Source organism: Hevea brasiliensis, chromosome 5 (assembly GCF_030052815.1).
Source record: "Hevea brasiliensis isolate MT/VB/25A 57/8 chromosome 5, ASM3005281v1, whole genome shotgun sequence".
In the NCBI taxonomy this organism is placed as follows: Eukaryota; Viridiplantae; Streptophyta; class Magnoliopsida; order Malpighiales; family Euphorbiaceae; genus Hevea; species Hevea brasiliensis.
In genome coordinates, this window is record NC_079497.1 from 112,344,653 (window position 1) to 112,365,869 (window position 21,217).

The 21,217-nt window shown below is 32.4% G+C and overlaps 1 protein-coding gene across 1 annotated transcript; it reads right to left on the minus strand.

Moving 5' to 3' along the window:
* Window positions 1-12,723: 12,723 nt before the first annotated feature.
* Window positions 12,724-14,787, minus strand: LOC131179981 (iridoid oxidase-like). The gene is made up of 2 exons (XM_058147445.1): window positions 13,797-14,787; window positions 12,724-13,596 (listed from the first exon to the last, which is right to left on the minus strand). Exons 1-2 carry the CDS (start codon window positions 14,724-14,726, stop codon window positions 12,982-12,984), a joined length of 1,545 nt encoding a protein of 514 aa, XP_058003428.1. The 5' UTR covers window positions 14,727-14,787; the 3' UTR covers window positions 12,724-12,981.
* Between the last annotated feature and the right edge of the window lie 6,430 nt (window positions 14,788-21,217).

Sequence of the window (21,217 nt, forward strand, 5' to 3'; positions counted from 1 at the left end):
TCTTTATTTTATTGTAATCATTCTTGATCTTGATCTTAATTTTTAATTTCCTTATTTTCATTAATAATCAATTCAATTACAATTATACTTTTCCATGCCCAAGTAACCTATACAAATTGACCGGACTGGATAAACGGGTAAATTAGCACTGGGTACTAGGTACCTCGGGCCGTCACACCATCGGTCACAATGTGTCTCCCGGTGTGCAAACATAATGGCTAATAAGCCATAAAAGCAATAAGGCATAAAGCCAAGTATAACATCATAATCAGTATAGCCATAGGCTATCATCACAGAATGGCAATGAAGCCATACATCATACGCAGTACTGCTATCAGAACCCTATTGGCATGCCAATCTATCCAAACCAATCACATTAGGCCTACTAGGGCATATTACAAAGTCATTTCTTGAATATTTGTACTTTACATGTAGGGTTACTGTTCATTTCATTAGTCAACTAAAATATTGACTTTTTCATGGATAATAGGTATATTGGTTCAAATATCACCAACATACCACATTTTGCATTCTAAAGTTGTTGGCATTGGTTGCCAATTTCATTTCAAAGCTTAGTCTTAGTTATTCACAATTTTCAGATTTCAAGCATTAAGTTTACTGTTCTATTGGTCATTTGTACAGTAAGAATTTGGCAAAATTATCTTCATAAAAGTTGTTTCTTATTGTGTCTAGTTACATTTATTTTTTGGAATCACTCTATTTGAAGTTTTGTAGCTCAAGTTATAGCCTAAATACCATAACTGGCTGGATTGCAATTTTTTAGATTTTTCTGGGCAGAATCAATTGTGCAGGTTTTGTGCACTGAGTGCAGGTCAGTTTTTGAACATGTTATGGTCAAAATTTGGGTTTGGTTTCTTCATGAAAGTTGTAGGTCTATGTCTCAGCTTTCTTTTGATAAAATTTCAGGTCAATTGGACCTTTCTACACTGAGTTATGACCAAATGAATAAATATTGTTCATTTAGTCATTTTGCCCAGGCAGAATGCAAGTCACCCAGATTAGGGCAATTTTTAGGTTAACTTGATTTAGTTTTCTGGGCAGGGTTTCTCCACCAAAGTTGTGCCATTATGTGTCTAGTTTCATGTCCAATTGGCCTTGCACCAATTGAATCTATACAACTCCGTTTATAGCTGCCCAAACCTATTGGACTCATACTCAGTCCTACAGGTCACCAAAGGCAGCATGCCTAAACTTAACTCCAACATCCTTACTCACTTCAATTCCTACTCACACACATTCAAATGGTCACTAATTGACCATTACAATGTTAACATACCATTACATGAGCAAACCCTAATGTTGTTCAAGTGTCCACAAGGTTCATTCATGCATCACACTTGCATTTCACTTACTCTTACATGATCAAGCACTCATCTCATGCTATGGGCAGCTCCTAACCACTTTGTTTCAAGTAATTTCATCAAATCCTAACCACCCCTAAGCTGCCAAAATTTTAGGGATGCACACACACAAATTTTTTATTTTGTTTTCTTACACTTTCCACTTATTTCAAGGTATTAAACATGACTTAAGTAAAAGAAATAAAAGATTGGACACTAACCTCTTTTGCTCACTCTTTCAAGTCTCCAAAACTTCCTTCTTTCTTCTTATTTTTGCTGGCTAGAGGATGTTCAAGTTGCAAGATCAATTTTTTATGAAGCAAGGTTGTGATTTTAAGGTGAGATATGGTGGGATTTGGGAGCTTACTCAAGTTTCCATGGAGGTTGGGTTGGGGTAAGGTTTACGACTGGTCTGGTTTTGGGGAAGAAACAGATTGCTTTTTATTTATTTTTACCTCATTTTATCTTTTTTTAATTGGTTTTTAATAGCTTGTTCAATTGTGATTGGTGGGAGCACTTTTAATGACATCATATGATGTCATAATTCCTTATTTCTTTCATTTTTTTCCTTTTCTTTTCTACTCATTTTCAATTTAATTTTTAGCAATATTTATTCACATTTTATATCATAATAATTATTTACTTAACTGGACAAGTCGGCAAAAAATCATCTCTGAAGACGAAATGACCAAAATGCCCTCCGTTTGGCTTAATAGACTAAAATGGTCTGTACCGATTGAAAAAAATTTTCTAAGCATTTTCTTGGCATTCTAATGCCATAGAAACCTCAATGACTCTTCTCTGGAGTCTCAAAAATTATTTTATAAATTTTCTCCCGAGTTTAGGGTTTCTAGTTGCGAGGACCTTAACTTCCCACTGGGTTACCCATCGCTAGGGCACCAGCTCATTTAACTTAGTTGTATTTTATTTCTAAAATTTTTTTCTAAATTTTTCTTATTAATATTTGAGTTAATTATGGTTCCTCACTTTAGTTTAAATATTTTTTCAGACGTTCTAACTGTCCGGACCGACACCAGTCACCGGAACAGTAGAATGTACGGAATTACTACAGTGGGGATGTTACACTGTTGACTATGGTTACATAGGGATGGTTTTCGTAGTCTAAGAGATTTTCTAAATTTAATTGTTAAAGCATCTTATGTTGTGAGCATGTGGGTACTTTGGTGATCAAGAATAGATGTACCTAAGGTCATCAAGGTTCAAACTTCCATACTCACTGGCCTAGTGGGCTCAACTTAACTAATGCAAGAAAGGCAAGAATTGATATACTTGAGGTTTTGAGCATTAAGAGTCAAAATTTATTGATTAAATTTCACATAAGATGTGATGAGCAAGTGTTATTCATTTATATGTTGTTAAAAGTATCTAAGAAAATATGATTTGAGGATGGTTAACAATATATAAGAATTCAATCACCCACTATAATTCCATCTAATTAGGATTTCTGTTTCCTACTATGTAAGTGTAGGACTCGCCAAGTTAGTGGGAGGACCAATTTGATTAAAAGACCATAATCATATTGGTGGTTAATTTACTTGATACAAGATAACTAATTTGAATCTTGCTTTTTTCTGCAGTAATTGAATCTAATAATTATGGCACAAAGGTCCAAACCGTAATCACGCATACTAGATGACAATAGGCTCACATGACCTAACTTTTCTGATTGGCTAAGGAATTTGAGAATTGTTCTCAATCTTGAGCGTATAGGATACATTCTTGATTCTAAGATTCCTAGTGCACTAACACTTGAGGCCACAGAAGAAGAACATGACACTTTGAGAAAGTGGCATGAAGATGACATGCAAGCCAAGTGCTATATGCTTGCTTCAATGACTAATCAGTTACAGAAGCAGCATGAGAAAATGCAAACATCTTTTGAAATACTGAGTTACCTTAAAAAGTTGTTTGGTGAAAACAGTAGGTTGGCTAGATATGAGATATCTAAACAACTCTTCAGAATGAAAATGCATAAAGGCCAGGATGTGGGAGAACATGTCCATACCATGATCCAGCTTATAGAGCAGCTGGAGGCATTGGACTTTTCTATGGACTTTTCTCTTCAAACAGATTTGATCCTTCAATCCTTGCCGGAGTCTTCTGGAAGTTTTATCACAAACTTCCATATGACTAAACAAGAATGCACTTTGGCTGGTCTTCTGAACATTCTTGTAATTACTCAAGCAATATGCCTGGCAGGAAGGGAAAGGAAGTGGCACTTATTGCTTCTTCTTCTTCTTCTGGTAAGAACAAGAAGAAAAAGAAAAATAACAAGAAGAAGCCATCTTCTGTCCCTGGTCCTTCTGGTACAGTGGGCAAAAAGAGCCAAACTGTGAAGAAGAAGGCAGAAGCAGCTCTTGCTGACAAAGGAAAGTGTTTCCACTGTCAAAAGGATGGGTATTGGAAGAGAAATTGCCCAGAATACCTGGATTTGGTAAAGAGAAAGAAGGCAAAACCTTCTGAAGGTATAGCTATTTCTTGTTTATTAGATTATGGTATTGCTTTTCATAGTAATTTTGCTTGGGTCATTGATACTGGTTCTAATTCACATATAATTTCTGATGTGCAGGAACTAGTAAATCATAAGAGCTTGGATCATGGAGAAGTGAGGCTGAAGATTGGTGATGGATCAAGTGTTGATGCCAAAGCCATCGGATCTACTTCTCTTATTGCACATAGTCATTTTGCTGATAATGTTTTGTATTTAAAGGATGTTTTGTATGTACCCAATATGTATAAAAACATCATTTCTGTATTTAGTTTGACTAGAGACGGTTATGAATTTAGATTCATAAATGATATATGTACAGTTTATTATGATAATAAAATTGTATATTTGGGTTACTTGCAAAATGGACTTTATTATGTTGATAATGAATGCAAAACAGCTCCAAGCACCGAATATGAAATTAATGCAACAGAAAATGTCAACCTTAATCTAAAATAACTTTGGCACTTAAGATTGGGTCATGTAGCAGAAGATAGGGTGACGAAGTTGGAAAGGACGGGGATTTTGTCCACTTTGGGAAATAAACCATCACCAACTTGTGAGTCGTGCCTTCAGGGCAAAATGACTAGATCTCCCTTTGTGGGACAAGGGCAAAGAGCTAAAGATATTTTAGAACTCATACATAGTGATGTATGTGGGCCATTTAGAGAAATGGCTAGAGGTGGATATTACTACTTCATTACCTTCACTAATGATAAATCTTGGTTTGGGTATTTGTATTTAATGAAATACAAGTCTGAATCCTTTGAAAAGTTCAAAGAAATCAAGGCTGAAGTAGAAAATCAAACAAAAAAAATTAAAGTCCTTCGATCTGATCGAGGTGGTGAATACTTGAGTACAGAGTTTGATGAGTTCCTTCAGGAACAGGGCATAATTTCACAACTGACCCCTCCTGGTACACCACACTTGAATGGTGTGTTGGAAAGAAGAAATCATACTTTGTTGGACATGGCACGCAGCATGATGAGCTTCACTGATTTGCCTATTTCCTTATGGGGATTTGCATTAAAAAGTGCACTGCACATTCTTAATAGGATTCCAACTAAATTAGTTTCTTCCACACCATATGAGATATGGCATGGAAGACAACCATCCCTTAAACATGTTAAGGTATGGAGTTGTCCAGCTTTTATTAAGAAGCTGAAAACTAATAAATTGGAAACAAGGTCCGAAAAAGGTAGATTTGTTGGATATCCAAAAGACAGTTTTGGATATTATTTCTATCTTCCACAATCACAAAGAGTTGTGATAAGTAGAGATGCAATTTTCTTGGAGAAAGAGTTTCTTCAAGAAGGTGGCAAAGGAAGGAAGATAGAATTGGAATTAGAGAATTCCACAAATAACCAACAACCTACACCCATGGATGTTAATCCAGTGGGAGAGCCTATGCCTATAGATAATACGTCCACAACACCGGTTCTTTGTAAATCTAGTAGAATATCTCATCCACTAGAGAGATATGGATTTCTTCATGAGAATGAACAAGAGTTGTTTATTTATGAAGAAGTTGATCATGGAGATGATCCTACTAGTTATGAAGAAGCTATATCAGATATAGACTCTTCAAAATGGTTAGAAGCCATGAAATCTGAGATGGATTCCATGCATAAGAACTAAGTCTGGGATCTTGTAGACCCACCTGAGGGTATTGCACCCATAGAATGTAAATGGGTTTTCAAGAGGAAGCTTGGTCCTAATGGAAAGGTATAGACCTTTAAAGCTAGGCTTGTAGCGAAAGGGTTTCGCCAAAGGGAAGGAATTAATTATGAAGAAACATTCTCTCCCGTAGGCATGCTTAAATCCATAAGAATTCTTCTAGCCATTGTTGCACACTATGATTATGAGGTTTAGCAAATGGATGTCAAAACCGCTTTTCTCAATGGTGTTATTGAGGACAACATATACATGGAACAACCCAAGGGTTTTGAATCCAAAGAAGGTTCCAAGGTGTGTAAGCTTAAGAGATCCAGTTATGGTCTTAAGCAAGCTTCTAGAAGCTGGAATAAACGTTTTGATGAAGTCGTTAAAACTTTTGATTTTATTCAAAATATTGATGAACCGTGTGTGTATAAGAAGACTAGTGGGAGTATTACTACCTTTCTAGTGTTATATGTGGATGACGTATTATTGATAGGCAATGATATTAGAATGCTATCATCTGTAAAAACTTGGTTGTCAAGTACTTTCTCTATGAAAGACCTTGGAGAAGCTACCTATATTCTGGAAATTTGGATCTATAGAGATAGATCGAAAAGAATAATAGGTTTATCCCAAAGGCTTTACTTGGAAAAGGTGTTGAAGAGGTTCAACATGCTTGATTCCAAAAAGGGATTGTTACCAGTTAGGAATGGGATTCACCTTTCTAAGGAACAATCTCCCAAGACTCCTGAAGAAAGGGAAAAGATGGCCAAGGTTCGTTTAATGTATGCCAAGCTGTGTACCAGGCCTGATATTGCCTACGCTGTTAGTGTGACTAGCAAGTTTCAATCTAATCTAGGTTTGGAACACTAGATAGCTGTCAAGAATATCCTTAAGTACTTGAGAAGGACTAAGGATTTATTCTTGATATATGGAGGATGTGAACTTCAACTAGAAGGATTTACAGATTCTGATTTTCAATCAGATATTAATGATAGAAAGTCTATCTTAGGGTTTATGTTTTTGTGCAATGGAAGAGCTGTCTGTTGGAAGAGTTCCAAATAGACAACTACAGTAGACTCCACCACTGAAGCCGAGTATGTTGTTGCATGAGATGCTGCAAAAGAGGCTGTTTAGATCAAGAAGTTCATTTCAGAACTACAAGTGGTTCCTTCCATTGAGTCAGCAGTTTCTCTCTACTGTGACAATAATGGAGCCATTGCACAGGTAAAGGAGCCTAGGTCTCACAAGCGATCCAAACACATAGAGCGGAAATTTCATATTATCAGAGAGATAGTTGGATGAGGCGATATCGCCATGCAGAAAGTAGCTTCAGCTAACAACCCAGCTGATCCACTAACCAAGGCCATGACACAGTAACAATTAGACAAACATCTTGAGAATATGGGTCTTAGATACTATAGTGAATAGCTCTAGGCCAAGTGGGAGATTGTTAGTTATGTGTGCCCTAGAGTATGCACTAATCTTGTAACTTGTAAATAACAATATAGATATTATAATGGCAATGAATGTTTCATTTAAATGTTATGTGTGTTTAATACCATATTTATTTGAAATTGTCCATTAGCAATATGTTATGTGTTATATTCTTATGAGATAGGAATATGAGTGGTAGAATATATGGGACATTTGTTATAAATCAAAGTTCGTAGCTAAAGGATATTTTGGTGGGCAAATTATATCCAAAGAGTTGTCACCTCTTTTTATCTCCATTGATCAGTATGAGATACTGATGAATATAGAATGGTGAGCCTCATGCCATTTGATATGAGATATCGGGATAAATACAATGGGCACTTATGAGATAAGTAGGTCGAACTTGTGACATTCAGATAACATTAACATGGCGTTTACTCGAGTTAATAAAATGTTATCTGTGTCATGCTAGTACATATAATTCTTAGACCTGAGATGACACGGTTGTCTCTTATATGGGTGGTTTGAGTTTGATACCACTTATATATCTGTACTGTGTATGGATACTTCGGTGTGTGTTGGCTCATATTAGTCATATGTTGGACAGGTGTTCAGTCAAGAGGGGATCTGTAGCCTTGAGTAAACAGGGTTAAAAGTCCTATGCGGATTTGAGCTGTTCTTGGCAAGATTAAGTTCCTGGCCAGGGCAGATGACTTTGTCAGGAAAGGTGTTTCCTGATGGTAAAGTCTTATATGTCAAGAATCAGACTTCAAATGAGTGCATAAGATTCCATACAAAGGGGTTTGACTCAACCATGACCCTAAATGGAATTGGGACATAATACGGAGGGATTTTAATGCATGGTAACGTATGATTAAAGATTCATTATTAAGATATTTCTTGTTGCTAATTGGGTGGCCATGGCATGCTATGCTAGGTGTCAACCATGATCTATAAGATGCCTAAAATGATTTAGAGAAATCATTTATGATCTGGAAGAGTTCCAATGATATTAAGAGTTAATATCATTTCTCATTGCCAATTAGTAATGAGCTTAGTAAATCACACACCTATACAAGTTAACCACCAAGTAAATTATGATTTAATTGATTAATTAAAGAGTTTAATTAATTAATTAAATAGATTTAGTTTGCAATAAGATTGTAAAGTCCTTAGCATGATTTGAAACCAAATCTTGCATATTGGATGTATGATATAAATTGAATTTATATTTAAAGAGTTTAAATATGAATTCAATTGTAAGATTAATTAATGGAGATTAATTAATTAATTAATTAATTTATATGTGATATAAATTAATTTAAGGGAGAAATTACAATTTTGGGTTGAGAACTCAAAATTTAATACAAGGGCAAAATGATAATTTCACATGGTGACACGTGGCACAATGAGATGGTGACACGTGACACCCATAAAAATGTGCCACTTGTCTTTCATATGATGGAAGACAACTTTTTGATGATTTAATCTTGTCTTGACAAGTTTCATAATGAGATTAAGACATATAAAAAACTAGATTAAATTGGAGCTTGACATGTGGCACTCCATTAATGGGTTTTGTCTCTTGTATATAAATTCAAGATAAGAAGAATTGACTTCTTCTTCTTCCTTGAGACCTTGGATGACACACATTCTCTCTCTCCTTCTTGTGTTTTTCCTCCATTGATGATAGAAAGAAATCTTGTTTCTTTCTTGAATTAAAGACACTAGAAAAGCTTTCCAACTCAAATACATCAATAGAAATCACCTAAAGCAAATACCCTAATTGTTAGTGGTTGGCAAGCATCAAAGAGAGGACTTGGGCTGCCTAAGGTGATCTTGGTGAAAGCTTGTGGTGGACAAGCTAGAGGAGCTACAAGTGGAGCTCTTGGAGACTACTTAAGGGAGTAAGAAGTGTGATTCAGCGCCTTTGAGGTTAGTCTCCTACAATCCCTAATAAAGCTAGGGTTTGAGTTGATTAATAGTTAATCAACAATTCTTAATGGCAAATGAATCACAAATGCATGTTAAAAGAGTGTTTTGACATGTTTTAGGGCATTAGAGAGAGGCTAGGATTGTAATACACTTGTATGTATACATGAAACCCTAGATAAAATTTTTGAAACTATCCTCTGAGGCCCTAACCATGCTTCCCAACGCCATCATTAATACCACCTGACACAACGTATAGTACGAAAAAGGATCGACACACGATCAAACCCTTGAAAATAAACAAGTTCTAATCCAAGATCTTAATAAACACAAGATTTAATCTAAAGTCTAGGATAAAATAAAGCAAACTAGCTTTATAAAAATGAAAACTTCATTAAAATAAATCTAAAAAAGTTACACATAATGAAAATACAATAGGTATTTATAGAATTTTAATCCTAATCTATGTATAAATGAATTAAAGAATTCTAATCTAAATGAAAAACATATTTAAAAACCTAAATTAAATAAAAGTAATATTTTAGAACTCTAAATAAATTAAGAAATATAAATAAATCTATCTAGTAAAATAAATAATCTAATTAAGACTAGAAGTGCTTGTGAAATATGGAAAATATAAGCCTTTAGGTCTGGTCTAGATATGCGCTTTTATCATTCACCCACATTTTTAAGAAAATTCGACCTCGAATTTTAATTTCTAGACCGAATAATAACGAAACGACTATCTCTCACACTAGGTTGAGACTTGAGTTCAAGACCTTATAGTTTTGTATATGACTATAATACCATTGAATTAAAGCTCATTAATTAAAATACCCTTAAACTACACCATTCAAGCACATCCATTCTATAGAAGATACAACATCAAACAATAATTCAAATTTAAGTTTGAATTCATGATCATCTTTGTTTAGTTCAATCATTATATCTTGTATATTTAAAATTCAAGATCTTGTTGTAACTATTTGTAATGCAATTTAATAAAATATATCAAGGCTCTCACAAGTGAAGTGAGAACCTTTTCAATTCTGCATCAACACACCCCTTTGTTCTTGCTTTTGCCAATATTCAACACCTTATTCATAATCGCCCAAATAGAGACAACTATCTTCTTTAGAAAGCCCATTTCCTGCATTACTGTATCCTCGTGGGCAACGTCGTGTTGGTTATGCGCATCTTACATTGTATGAACAAGATCAAATGATCTTTAGTGCTCTTATCTCATTCCTTGATTACAGGCTCTCATGAAGTTTGGGGCCATTCTTGAAAAAAATGTTTGCTTCACAAATCACAACGTGCAAAGCTTATGCAAATTTGTTTGGAAAAATTATTATTTAATTTTTATATTTTAATAAAATTAACTATTTAATACCTTTATTTTAAAAAATATATTAATTAATTCTTCTATTTTTTTAGTTTATAAATTATTAGTTCATCCTATTATTTTAAAACTTTTTTTTTTCTCAATCAACAATTCAATCATGTAATTTGAATAATAAATTATTTATTTTCATAATTTTAAATTTATCAACAAATAAATTTTTGTCTACAACTATTTTTTTTTTCCTTTGATTAACTTGACTAATAAAAAGAGAGTGATTAAATGCACGGATGACTGTTAGACCAAAGCTTCGATTTTAGGCAATTTTAATTTCATTTCTTGAGAATTGTGATTTGGGATAAAAGGAGAAGAGTTTCCTATTTCTGTTCCGCTAATTTTATTTTAGTTTTAAATTCTAAAATTTATCTATTTAATTTAATCAAATTGTACGCCGCTAAATAAATGCATGATGGTAATTTGATTGTTATTCTTAAAATTCAAACTCATATTAAATTTGATTAAAATTAATTTTTAATTACCTTAATTTATTTGATTTTATATATTTTAATTAATAATTTATATAAAAATTATTTTTTATTAGTAATTTATATTTTAAAATTTTAATAATTTTATAAAATATTTAAATTTTATTTTATTTAAAATAAAATATATAAAAATTTATAAATATTATTATAAATAATATATAATTTTTATTTAATTATATATTTATATTAATAAGTTTTAATAATAGAAATTCAACATATAAAATTTAAATTCGATTTAAACTATTATGAATATTATTTTTCAAACTTAAATAATTATATACTACCATAACTTATTTTATTAAGGTTCGATCGAATGGGTACCCTCAAAATTTTAACATGCTACCATCTCTAATTATAATTGTCTATATACGGGTTGCTAAAAGGATTAGATTAATGCTATAAAGAATTTCATTACCAACCACAATATCTATATTTTGCAAATGTTGACTTTTGAGGGGTGAACATAATTTTAAAAACTGACGGATTAGCTATGAGAAAGCTATATACTATATATTTACTTGTGGGCTACATTATATATTTTATATTTATAATAAATTGAATTTAAATAAAAAAATTTTATATCCACCATTAGGAGGTTGAGAAATAAGAAATAATTAAAACTCAAAGGATTATAAGAATAATTAGTCTATATTACTCCATCCTTTTGTGTATATATAAATTTAAGCTCACTAATATAAGTAGACAGAGTCTTTGACGCGGTAAAAAAAAAAAAAATCTAAATTCACCAAATTATAATTTCCCCCCAAAAAAAAGCAAACTGAAAATTTCAGTTTTGTTTTTTATTTAAATTAATGAAATTATTAAGAGAGATTTCGGATAAGATATCTAAACAAATTATAAAGAAAATCTAATAAAAAAATATTTTCTTTTTTGTCACGGAGTAGACAAATTTCTACTCTCATGTAGCTAGTTCGTTGACAAAAATCCTTTATATATTATATAATAAGCATAAAAAATATTCACCGACCATCTAGCATTACATTCATTTAATTAATTACGACCATTGAATTATTATTGTTGAATAATTGAATACAAAACCTACCTCGTTATAAATGATTAAAGTAATTACAGATCCAAGTGGGATAGTAACAGTTTGGAGATTTATGGATACCCGATTCGATTCGATAAATTTTAATAAAATAAATTTATATAATACATAATTTGATTTGAAATGAATTTTAATTTGAGAAATGATAGTCATGATGAGTTTAGATTTTGAGTATTGAATATCGATTATCTAAATTCATTAATATAAATAATTAATTAAATATAAAATATATATTTTTTATAATAATATTTATAAAAAATTTTATATATTATATTTTAAATAATAGAATTTACAATATTTTATAAAATTATTAAATTTTTAAAATATAAATTATTAATAAAAATATTTTTATGTAAATCATTAATTAAAAAATATACAATTAAACGGGTTTAGTTATTTTTGGGTAATAATAATTGAATTTGGGACAGATACGGATAGTTAAAAATAAATTTTAATTATGTTTAGGACGAGTTTGAGTATTGAAAATATTAATTGTATTTGAGTTTGAATATGGTGATTTCACGGGTATCCTATCTATTACTATCTCTAGACCTAAGATGAAATATACAGTGAGACTTATTTATTAAATATATTTTATATATTTACATCTTAAATTTATAACTAAGCGAATTTCCAATTTCCCAAGATCCAAATGCAAACACCTCTCTCAACAAGTTTCTAATGTGATATTATCTTCAAAAGTGCATTTTACCTTTTCTTTCTCTTCACTTTCACCTTTAATTCTCAAGATTAAGGCTTGTATCAAGCTCTGAAAACATTTTATTAGAATTGCAAGCCATTTAATGGAAAATTAAAAGGAGAAGTAACATAAAAGATAAATAAAGAATTATAAAAAGAGGGAGAATATATACAAAAAAAATACTCAACACAACAATATTAGATAACTCCATTCTACATAGCACAATATCTTAAATATATGACCATACATATATCAACACTCTTACTTAAATGCCCTAAACATACTTCTAAGTAAGCACCACAAACTTATCTAAACATCACAAACTTATCTATACTCACTTGTATGTTTTATACTTCACCATTCATATATATATATAGACACACACACACACAAATACGAATTACTGTACTTTCCAACACAGGAATGATCATTCTGCTATGACCTTCTTTGGTATTGCTTTCAAGGGTATAAGCTTTCTAACTGTAAATCCCATCCTCTCTTTCATGTCAATGGTCTCTGCAGCAGAATTGCTGCCAAGCTCCCAGTCAAAACTGTGAAGCAAAGAGGCTAAAGTAAGGTGAAGCATGCGGTGAGCCAAAGGGAAGCCCACACAAATTCGTCTTCCAGATCCAAACGGTAGCAACTCGAAGTTTTGCCCTCTATAGTCAACATCTGAGCCTAGAAATCTCTCAGGCTTGAAAGACAAGGGGTCCTCCCAAGTATCTGGGTCTCTTCCTATAGCCCAAGCGTTGATGAAAACTTGCGTATCTTTAGGTATATCAAATCCCATGAAGTTTGTGTCTTGTAAGGTATTTCTTGGGACCAGAAATGGGAGGATAGTATGTAATCTCATTGATTCTTTGATTACTGCCTGTAAGTATGGCAATTCATCTATGTCACTCTCCCCAACCTTCCTTTTTGGTCCGACTATTCGATTAAGTTCTTCTTTAACTCTTCTCATTGATTCTGGGTGGCGAAATAGTTCAACCATAACCCATTCAATAGTGCCGCTTGTAGTTTCTGTCCCACCAAAAAAAATTTCCTGCAGAGTATATAACAGATTCAATTGATTTACTGCGCCGAGTGCTGCAAATAAAAAACTAGTGATAGTACGTAATATATAAGCACAGAATCTAATCTTCTAAGATTTTAATCTTTCACAAGGTTTCTATGTGTATATATAAAAATTTAAATAGTTAATATACCCATAAGTTGTTAATTGGAGAGAGACTGATGATTTACCAATATGATGATGAGTCTTCTGTGGGCTGAGATCTCATCAGGTCCACCTTTCCCATCACCTTCGTACTCCAATAATGCATCCAAGAAGTCCCTTCCCTCCATTTTTTTCATTAATTTCCTCTCTTCAATCCTCTGCCGGACGAAACCCTCCAATACTTTCATGGTTCGTCCCAGGTCTCGCTCCATGTTCTTCTTGATCCTCTGGGGATCCAACCCCTTCAAAAATGGCAAGAAGTCAGCTAAGTTTGGCTTCCCACTCCACTCCATGACCTTGTCCATGGCTTCAAAGAACTCAGGCCCCTCTTTCGAATGAGAATTCAAAAGATCCTGCGAAATAACGAGGTTGCCTATCAGGTTAAATGCCATGACAAAGACATAGTGAGATACCACCAACTCCCCTGTTTCTCCTCGTGCAAGCGCCGCTTCTACATCCTCCTCAATATATTTTATCATATCGTCGATGCACTTTCGCCGAATGAAAGCAGTGTCGTTGATTCGCTTGTTGGTCATGAGCTCCACTGTTACTACGCGGCGAAGAAGTCGCCAGTTGGAGCCATACCTTCCTAGAGAAAGCGATCCCTCGTTATAGTTATGAGCTGTGAAAGATTCAGGAACTTTCCGGTCACTGAACGTAACGTCATGATTCTTGAACAGCTCTTCAGCAGCCTTGGCAGATTGTATCACCAGAGCGTTAGTGCATCCGAGTCTTAACCAAATTACAGGCCCGTACTTGAATCTAAGCTTGTATAAATTCCGGTGAGGAATGGTTCCAAGATCGAAGATGTTACCAAAGACTGGCCAAGCAGGAGGCCCTGGTGGTCGTTTCTTGGCACCAAGTGATCTTGATCGTCTCTGTTTCAACAGCAGAACCAGGGTTAAAATGAAGAGAAGAGTAAACCAAGCAAGGAAACTGCTAGAGCTCCACTCCATTTCTTCTCCTTTCCTACGCAAGTGTTTGAGCTTCTTTATAGCCGTATGTGCTTGAGCTTCTATATATTTGCAAACAAATTTGCATCTTTGTCCTCAAATGCTATTTATAAACTGTACTGTTCGAAAAAGTTCCATTTTTAACAACATTTTATTATGATATTTAAAAAAATTATTTTAATATAATAATTATGAACCATTAAAAAATAATATTAATTAAATATAATATATCTTAATTATAAACATTTAAAATAATTAAATATTATTAAAATTTTTTTTTACTAATACTCAGAATCTATATGTTTAGTATTATTATTAAAATTATTATTAAAAAAAGTTTTTTTAAAAAAATATATTAATTAAAAGTTTTAAAAATTTACTTAAAATAAAATTTAACATATTTTAAATATAAAAAATTAAAGTAATGAAACGAAATTTTAAACTACATTAAAATAATATCTTTTTAAACATCTAAACTTTAATTTCTTTTTATTTAAAAAAAATATTTCATATAAATAAAATATAAAATAATATTTAAATTAATATATTATATTTTTACGCAAATAAAATTTATTATTTATATAAAAACTAATTTAAAGAATTTGAAAAATCATAATGTTATCGGTGTATATCCACCAAAGTAGTCCCCCTTCGGTCTCAATGAATACAACGCCGATCTTACATGATCTTTCTCCTCGGATCCTTGCAATGCAATAACCTTGAAGTCTCAATATAAACTTTGACATTATCGCGATTGGAAGATATCTCCACCACACACGGCACCGACGAACCTTGTTGCTTGGCTACTGATCCGACAATTTCACAATGAAAACCCTATTCTGGGCCACTAAGATCTGCTTGCGCTCATTGATATGCTTATTCCATCTTTGGAACTCAATCGGTTTCTGGGTTGCATTTTGGGCTCGTCGCCATCATCTTCAAAAACGTTGAACTGGATCGGATATAAAGAATATATATATATATATATATATACGACGAACCTTGTTGCTTGGCTACTGATCCGACAATTTCACAATGAAAACCCTATTCTGGGCCACTAAGATCTGCTTGCGCTCATTGATATGCTTATTCCATCTTTGGAACTCAATCGGTTTCTGGGTTGCATTTTGGGCTCGTCGCCATCATCTTCAAAAACGTTGAACTGGATCGGATATAAAGAATATATATATATATATATATATATATATATATATATATATATATATATATATATATATATATATTACATTTTTTATAAATGAAATTAATTATTTATTAAAAAAAATGATGTAAAGAATTTAAAATATAAGACAATGTTAACATAGCATACCGATGGATCAAATAAGTAAATTACGCACTCTCAACTCAACTCAACTAAACTTTTATCCTAAAAATTTGGGGTCGGCTATTTGGATTCTCTTTCTCCACTCTAAACGATTATGGGTTAAATCCTCGAAAATGTGTAATGTTCTAGGTCATGTTATACTACTCTCCTCCAAGTCAGTTTAGGTCTACCCCTTCTTTTCTTTCTATCATCTAACCTAATATTTTTTATTTTCTAACCTAATGTGTTCTACTTGTCTAACTGGAGCCTCCGTATGTCTACACTTCACATGATTAAACCACTTCAATCTCATTTCTCTCAATTTATTCTCAATTGACACCACTCCTATCTTTTCTCTAATACTCTCATTATAGACTTTATCTAGTCTAGTATGGCCACTCATCCACCTTAACATTCTCATCTCTGTAACTTTTAGCTTAGACACATACAACTTCTTCAGTGCCCAACACTAACTACCATATAACATGGCTGGTCGTATGGCTGTACGATAAAATTTTCCTTTCAACTTATTGGGGATCTTGCGATCACATAAAACTCCCGTGGCACGTCTCCACTTCAACAATCCGGCTTTAATCCTATGACTAACATCCTCCTCACATCCCCCATCTACTTGAAGGACTGAGCCAAGATATTTAAAGTGATTACTTTGAGACAGTACCACTCCATCCAAACTAACTCCTTTTCTATCACCAGTTTGGCCTTCACTGAACTTGCAATGCATGTATTCTGTCTTTGTTTTACTTAACTTAAATCTCTTTGACTCTAGAGTACTTATCCAAAGCTCTAGCTTTCTACTGACTCCTTCTCGCGTCTCATTTATCAGAACTATATCATTCACAAACATCATGCACCAAGTGATACTCTCTTGTATATGTATTGTTAATTCATCTAAAACTAATATAAAAAGGTAAGGGCTTACAATTGAACCTTGGTGTAATCCAACTAAGATAGGAAAATCTCTTGTGTCCCTCTCACTATGAGCACAATAGTAGTTGCTCCTTCATACATATCTTTCAACACTTGTATGTACCGAATAGATACCCTCTTTTGTTCTCACACTCTCCATAAGACATGTCTTCGAACACTATCATAAGCCTTTTCCAAATCGATAAAAACCATGTGTAAATCTTTCTTCCCATCTCTATATTTCTCCATCAAACTTCTAATGAGAAAAATAACTTCCATAGTTAAACGACTGGGCATAAAGTCAAATTAATTGGGAGAGATAGAAGTATCATGACGAAGTTGATGTTCCACCACTCTCTCCCACAACTTCATAGTATGACTCATGAGTTTAATTTCTCTATAGTTTGAGCAACTATGTATGTCTCTCTTATTTTTAAAAATAGGTACTAAAATACTCCTCCTCCATTCATCAGACATTTTCTTTGAGTTTAGAATTTTATTAAACAATTTAGTTAACCATGCCACTCCAATATCTCTCAAACACTTTCACACTTCAATTGGTATTCCATCGGGTCCACAGGCTTTACCTATTTTTATTCTCTTAAGTGCTTCCTTTACTTCTAAAAATTTAATCCTTCTAGTATAATTCATATTCTTTTCTATTGCTTTGTAATCTATATTCACGTTATTACTATTTTGACTATTATTAAAGAGATTATCAAAATAATTTTTCCATCTTTCTTTAATGTCCTCATCTTTCACCAACACTTTTCCTTCTTTATCCTTAATACACCTAACTTGATTGAGATCTTGACATTTCTTTTCTTTCCTCCTTGCTAATCTATAAATTTCTTTCTCCCATTCTTTAGTTCCAAGTTTATAATATAACGTTTCAAGGCCTGCGCTCTTGCTTGACTAACTGCCTTTTTTGCTTCTTTCTTTGCTATCTTGTACTGTTCATAGGTCTCATTATTATCACATTTAGGTAATTTCTTATACCATTCCCTCTTTGTCTTCACTGCCTTTTATACTTCCTAATTCCACCACCATCTCTCTTTTGAGGGTGGTCCATATCCGCTAGACTCTCCAAGTACTTTTCTAGCTAATTCTCTAATCTTTGATGCTATCTGTATCCACATATCATTGGCCTCTATATCTAGCTTCCATGCTTCGGACTCGAGAAGTTCATTTTTGAACTTCATTTGCTTTACTCCTTTAAACTCCCACCACTTTGTTCGAGCTATACTATATCTTCTAATCTTACTTGAATTGTTCCTAAACTTGACATCCAAGACCACTAACCAATGTTGGCTTGTTAATGCCTCTCCTGGAATGACCTTGCAATCCTTGCATAGAGCTCTATTTGTCTTCCTGGTTAAGAGGAAGTCAATTTGGCTTCTATGTTGCCCACTTTTGAAAGTCACTAAAAGTGACTCTCTTTTTATAAAGTAGGTATTTGTCAGTATTAGGTCGTATGCCATAGCAAAATCCATTATGCTTTTTCCCTCATTTTGGCTGCCAAAACCAAAGCCTCCATGAACATTCTCATAATCTTGCCTATCACTTCCTACATGTTCATTCAAATCTCCACCGATGAAAACATTCTCTTCATTCGGTATGCTTTGCATTAGATCATCCATATCTTCCCAAAACCTTTGTTTACTCTCATTATCTAGTCCCATTTGTGGGGTATAAGCACTAACTACATTTATTGTTTCTCCTTCTAATACTAGCTTTACCAGCATAATTCTATCTCCTACTCTTTTGACAGCTATTATAGCATCTTTCAATGTCCTATCTATGATTATGCTCACTCATTCTTGTTTCTATCCTTTTTGGTAAATCACAGTTTGTACCTTAAATTACCCACTTTCTTGCTTTTCTTTCCTACCCATTTAGTCTCCTAAATGCAAGCAATATTTACTCTTCTCCTTTCCAAGGTATCCATAAGCTCCATTAATTTTCCTGTAAGTGATCCAATATTCCAAGTACCAACCCTGATTCTCCTCCTATCCTGTTCTTTCCTAATTGATCTCTTTCTATGATATCTTCTATTGTTCTCTATGCCTATCTTGTGTTCTATTCCACTATCTATTCTACTATTGGTCCTATGGACTAACTTCTTTACCCACACCCGTCCATGATGTGGGAATCCTTACTCATTTAACACCACACCCGGGTGCCGGCATGACGCGTCGCTTTCGGTGAATGCCCTACACCCTTGCATATTTTTCACTACACCCGAGCTCTGATGTAGCGCGTCGTAAGTAGAGGACGCCCCAATGTTTATATCATTTGAATCCATATCATAAGGTGTGACGAAAATTTTTACGCTGGTTGTCACCTACTGCAATCCTCCACCTTTATCCGGGCTTAGACTGGCTAAACGCAAACTACTTAGGCAGAGTTTAAACTACACACTCTAATATTTTATTTTGTCTCTGTTTGATAATAGTTTTTAAGGTAGTGTTTAGTGTTTTCACTATAGTCAAAATACTATCTTACTTATTTATACTGAAAATCTACTCCTCCTAACTTTTACAGATTGAAAGAACATTTTAACTAGAGTTAACAAGATTATATCACTATTTTATTTTGTCTAATATTTTGTCTAAAATTACGAACTCTAATATTCTATTTTGTCTCTGTTTGAAAATAATTTTTAAGGTAGCGTTTAGTATTTTCACTATAGTTAAAATACTATCTCACTTATTTATATTGTTCAGTGATATAATATTTACACTAATATTTAGAAGTTGAGAAAGTGGTTCATGAAAATCTAGTCCTCCTAACTTTTAAGATTGAAAGAATATTTTGACTAGAGTTAACAAGATTATATCACTATTTTACATTTAACTACTAATCCAATAATTATTTTTACTAAACACTTATATTTAACAGTTATATAAATTGTTGACCATCAACAGCTAATATCTACCTACTAACAATAAATAAAATAGTTGACAACTACTAAAATAACTAATAATTATTAGAACATCTAATATTGTCGAACAAAGTTTTCATGATTTTTTACAAGGCTAATCAAATAACTTTTAAATTTAAATCTATTACTGAATTAAAAAAAAAAATTGTACTTCATAAAACACTCTTCTCTAATAAACAAAATCACTCGCTTACAAACACATAAAAAACTCCTCAATAAAAAAGAATTATTCCATTAAATGAGAAAAATATAACGCATACACTAAAAATCTATTAATAAAAATAAATTTAAAAATTTATTTACTCAAAATTTATTAACAAATATGAATAACGGATCAATAATTAGGCTTCATCCAGCTATTGAGGAAATAACTAATATGTGCTTCATCCTACACCACTAAAGATTTACATTTTTTAAAATTATATTTAATAAGATTCCAAACTGACGTTGATTTTTAATCTTTATTATTTTCATTATTTAGTGAAACCCTACCATCGCCATAGGTAGGACGTAGGTAATTGAAAATTAGTGAAAAATTTTTAATTTATTCAGTGTATTACATTAAATTAATGAACAATTGTTATTTATTTTTGATTAATTAATATATAATTATTATGAGCATTTTGTATATATTTATTTTTACAATATTGACAATAATGGCTCATAAGAGTTTCTTGAAGGAGATTAGCCTGAAATTATACATCATCATATAATATATAATATGTCTCAAGACTTCTGAAATGATTTAATTTTGACTGATTATTTTTTATATTATATATAATCTCGAGTCTGAAATTTAATTAAAATTAATTATATTAAAAAAATTTATAATACTTTGCAAGGTGTGACTTATGGTGCATATTAATTAATTTAATTTCTATTTGTAATAGATAAAAATAAAGCCTTAAAAAAATTAGAATTACGTATAAAACAGGTAAAATCTCAAGGAAAAGGTTGACCGTGTCCGGCCGCCTCTCTTTTTCCTAATACAGATTTTGGTTTTCTTAGATCTATGAACTTCCTTTTTTTTAATTATTTTTTTTCTATAATTTCACTGTCTTATGTATTCCAATAAGATAGATAAGCTTTTACATAGATAACAATTTTAATGTTGTTGCTTTTCATTAGGTTTCATCTCTTTTATTAAGTACTATTTGTCCCTTCTTATACAGTTTTTTTTTTTTCCCTTTATTTCTTTGAAAGTGAATATGGAGTTTATTCATTTTATTTATTATAATTTAGATTTTGAATTATTTTTTTAATTAATTAGAGGCATAAAAATTGGTGGGCTTCACAGCA